The sequence below is a fragment of the Myotis lucifugus genome, unplaced genomic scaffold (assembly GCF_000147115.1).
Source record: "Myotis lucifugus unplaced genomic scaffold, Myoluc2.0 scaffold_350, whole genome shotgun sequence".
NCBI classification, from domain to species: Eukaryota; Metazoa; Chordata; class Mammalia; order Chiroptera; family Vespertilionidae; genus Myotis; species Myotis lucifugus.
In genome coordinates this window covers 793,612-797,366 of record NW_005871398.1, presented here as the reverse complement: position 1 = coordinate 797,366, position 3,755 = coordinate 793,612, and the positions used below count along the sequence as shown (strand labels likewise).

Below are 3,755 nucleotides of genomic sequence, written 5' to 3'. Positions count from 1 at the left end.
ATTAAGCATATTTAAAATATAGGAGCAATTTATAAAAGTAAAACATAAAGTTCTATATTTTAGATTTATAAACACAGGGAGCTAAATACCACTTTAATGATATAAAAAAGGTTTGGCATAAAAATCCCTGTATATAGTTCTTAATTTATGAATGTTCTATTACTTTTTAAAGCAATCTATGTTTTTGCATATTTTAAAAACTCTTTATTAAAATGGCTGCAAGGTAGTTATTTGAAGTTATGTATCTGACCTCTAGAGACACATACTTTTTCAGAATAATGTGAAAACAGATTATTTATTAAGATGTCACCAAAGAATTAATAGTGAAATATCTATTGTTGGGTAGTGAGAAAACTCCCTTAGCTCCACATATACATCTTCAGATTTATTCCATTATTCCTAGCCTGTAAGAATTCAGATATATTGGGTACTGCAATATAAAATAGCAAACTTTTGTACACGGGGCTAAATTTACTCCCTCATTTAAGCTTATGGAATCTGAAAGAAATTGACTGAGGGCTCAACATTTTCTGCACAAACCTTTGTGGGATACCTTAAATAAATTTATGATAAAATTGCATACTTTACTGCTACCAATGTACATAAAGAGTCAAGAAAAACTAAATATTACAGAGCCATGTATTTTCCACAATGTTCTCAATGTGATAGACTCATTAGAGTGAAAAGGGTAATGTAAACTTTGGTTATTTTAAACAAGTGTTTGAAAAATATTAAATAGCTAAAATTGTATTTAGCTAATTTCTACCTCGCAGCAAATATAAAAGGATGTAACAGAGGAACTTCACTGGAAAGACTTATAAGAGCAGGAGATTTGAAGAAGGGTGGGTGGTATTACAACTTTGTGTATATTACTTTTAATACTATTTTCTCCTCATCTGATTGTCCTGGGCCAGGTTTGACTTTATGGCTGTCTGAGTGGCAGTATGCCAATAGGCAAGACATAATGTCTATACTATTAAATTTAACAGTATGTATTTCAAAGTTGAGGGTGGGTCATAATTGCACCCATGTAGCCAATTAGAGGTGACTCTCAATATTGCTCCCTTAGTAAGTGGCAGGGATAGTGCTATGATACTTTACCTCTCAAATCAGATGACAACTGACTGGAGGTGAAGCAGAGGAAAAGCTTTATCAAACTAGCTGTGATAGCCTGTCCTTTGGGTGAAGGCTATACCCGAGATAGAAGTTCAAGTTCAATCATTGTCAACATGAACCTTACAAAGTCATTGAAGCATGCATATCTGGCCAGTAGGTGGGAGAAAGGGATGGTGGATCACCTATTGAATATTTGCATAGAGCAGGTCTGGAAATGGTGCACATCCCTTCCACACTCATTCTGTCAGCTACAACATAAGCTACATAGTCACATCTTACAGGGTAGAAATATGTAAGAACAATATGGCCTAAAGTGTTTCCAGGGATGGCAACCAAAATATTTTGCAAAAATAGCAATTTCTGCCAGATAGTAAGTGTAAACATCTTAGAATGAGTTTTAATGGGGAGTAAAATATTACATAGTCAAGGTTCACAGTAAACAAGTCTAAAAACAAAGTGAGAATGTCGATATGACTGGAGAATAAGTCATGCAGAGACAAATAATATTAGAAACTTCGGGTTTTATGCTTAGTTATCCTTCCTTTTCATTGGATTCACTGACTCCTTTTTCCTCTGCGTCTTTAAGAGAAATGCAATCTTCTTAACTGAGTCATGGAAAGCTTGTTTCACTTGCTTGTTTCTCAGTGTGTAAATGAAAGGATTCAACATGGGTGAAATAGAACTAATAAGGAGTGAAATCCCTTTATTTATAGCTACCTCATCCTTGGCTGAAGGTTTGACATAAATAAAGATACAGCTTCCATAAGTAATGGAAACCACAATCATGTGGGAAGAACACGTGGAAAAGGCCTTTTTCCTTTGCTGGGCAGAGGGAAACCTTAGGATAGTCCTGATGATATAAATGTAGGATAGAACCACACATATGAGGGTCATGATGAAAGTCAACACGGCACACACGATAACCATCTGTTCTATCAACCAGGTGTCTGAGCAAGAGATCTTCAGGATAGGAGATGCATCACAGCAAAAATGGTCAATGACATTTGAATCACAGAATTCCAGGCCCAAACCCAGACTGATTGGTGGGAGAATGATGATCAGTGCTGCTACCCAACAGGAGAAAATGATGTTCTTGCAGACTCTGCTGTTCATGATGGTGGTGTAATGCAGGGGTTTGCAGATGGCCACATATCGATCATAGGACATGGCAGCCAGAAGAAAAAATTCCGTTACTCCAAAGAGGTCTGTAAACAAGAGTTGACTGGCACAAGCATTATAGGTAATGGACTTGTCCCCAGATAATATGCTATATAGGAATCTGGGAACACAGGCAGTTGTGAAAGACATTTCTAAGAAGGAGAAATTTTGAAGAAAGAGATACATCGGTGTTTTTAGGTGGGAATCCATCAGAGTGAGGGTGATGATGGTTAGGTTTCCAGATATACTCAACATGTAGGAAAAAAATAGAAAGACAGAAAGCAATATTTTCAGTGGAGTGTTATCGGTCAGTCCCAGCAAGATGAAGGTTGTTAGTGTAGTTTGGTTTTTCATCCTTGATTATTGTCTTTTGCCCATTCTGCTCGAAACAATAAAGTTAACTGGTTATCCTCTAACCTCAAGAGAAGTAAATCTGACAGTGATCCCAAAACAATTGACCTGTGGGGAATCAAGCACCTAATACATGCCTCTTTGTGTCATACAAAACTGTTCATATTTAAATCACTTATTTACACTGCTGTAATTTAGCTGTAATTGTTGTCATTTGAACTTATTATCTTATAAACATTACTAGAGGCCTGGTGCACGAAATTCGTGCACGGGGTGGGGGGGTTCCCTCAGCCCAGCCTGCACCCTCTTCAATTGGAGTCCTGGCAGTCAGACATCCCTCTCGCAATCTGGGACTGCTGGCTCCTAACCGCTCTCCTGCCTGCCTGCCTGATTGCCCCTAACCACTCTGCCTGCCTGCCTGATCACCCCTAACTGCCTCTGCCTGCCAGCCTGATTGCCCCCAACTGCTTTCCCCTGCTGGCCTGATTGCCCCCAACTGCTCTCCCCTGCCTGTCTGGTCAACCCCAATTGCCCCCCCTGCCGGCCTGGTCACCCCCAACAGCCTTCCCCTGCAGGCCTGGTTGTCCCCAACTGCCTTCTTCTGCAGGCCTGATCACCCCTAACTGCCTCTGCCTTGGCCCCACCACTATGGCTTTGTCCGGAAGTAAGTTGGATGTCTGGAAGATGGCCTGTTGACCCAGTCTAATTAGCATATTATCCTTTTATTGCTATAGATTATATAGGATAGGATTGCTTAAATGGGGGGGGGGGTGAGCCTTTTTCAGCAGGAGGAGATACTCTTTGCAGACAAAAATACATAATTCCTATATCTGGACTGATAGCCAGCCATATGCACTATACTGCCAAACCAGTTATTAAAAAATTGAACCACTTTCTTATACCTTACACCAAACAGCTGTTGCCCTTAAAACCCCTCCTCAGCTGCCACTTTAGGTTCTGCCTTCCTAGTTCATCCAGATTAGGTTCTGATTGGTCGGTTTCTATGCCAGAGTCAAAAGCTCCGCCTCCTAGGCAGCCATTGGCTCCTCGCAGTTCACCCAGATTTGGTTCTGATTGGTTGGTTTCTATGCCAGTCAGCATCAAAAGCTTCACCTCCTAGGCAGCCATTG

The 3,755-nt window shown here is 40.1% G+C and overlaps 1 protein-coding gene across 1 annotated transcript; it reads right to left on the bottom strand.

The window, feature by feature from the left end:
- Nucleotides 1–1,644: 1,644 nt before the first annotated feature.
- LOC102434754 (olfactory receptor 6C2-like) lies at nt 1,645–2,628 on the bottom strand. The gene has a single exon (XM_006101322.1). The coding sequence runs from the start codon at nt 2,626–2,628 to the stop codon at nt 1,645–1,647; it is 984 nt and encodes a 327-aa protein (XP_006101384.1).
- Nucleotides 2,629–3,755: the final 1,127 nt, after the last annotated feature.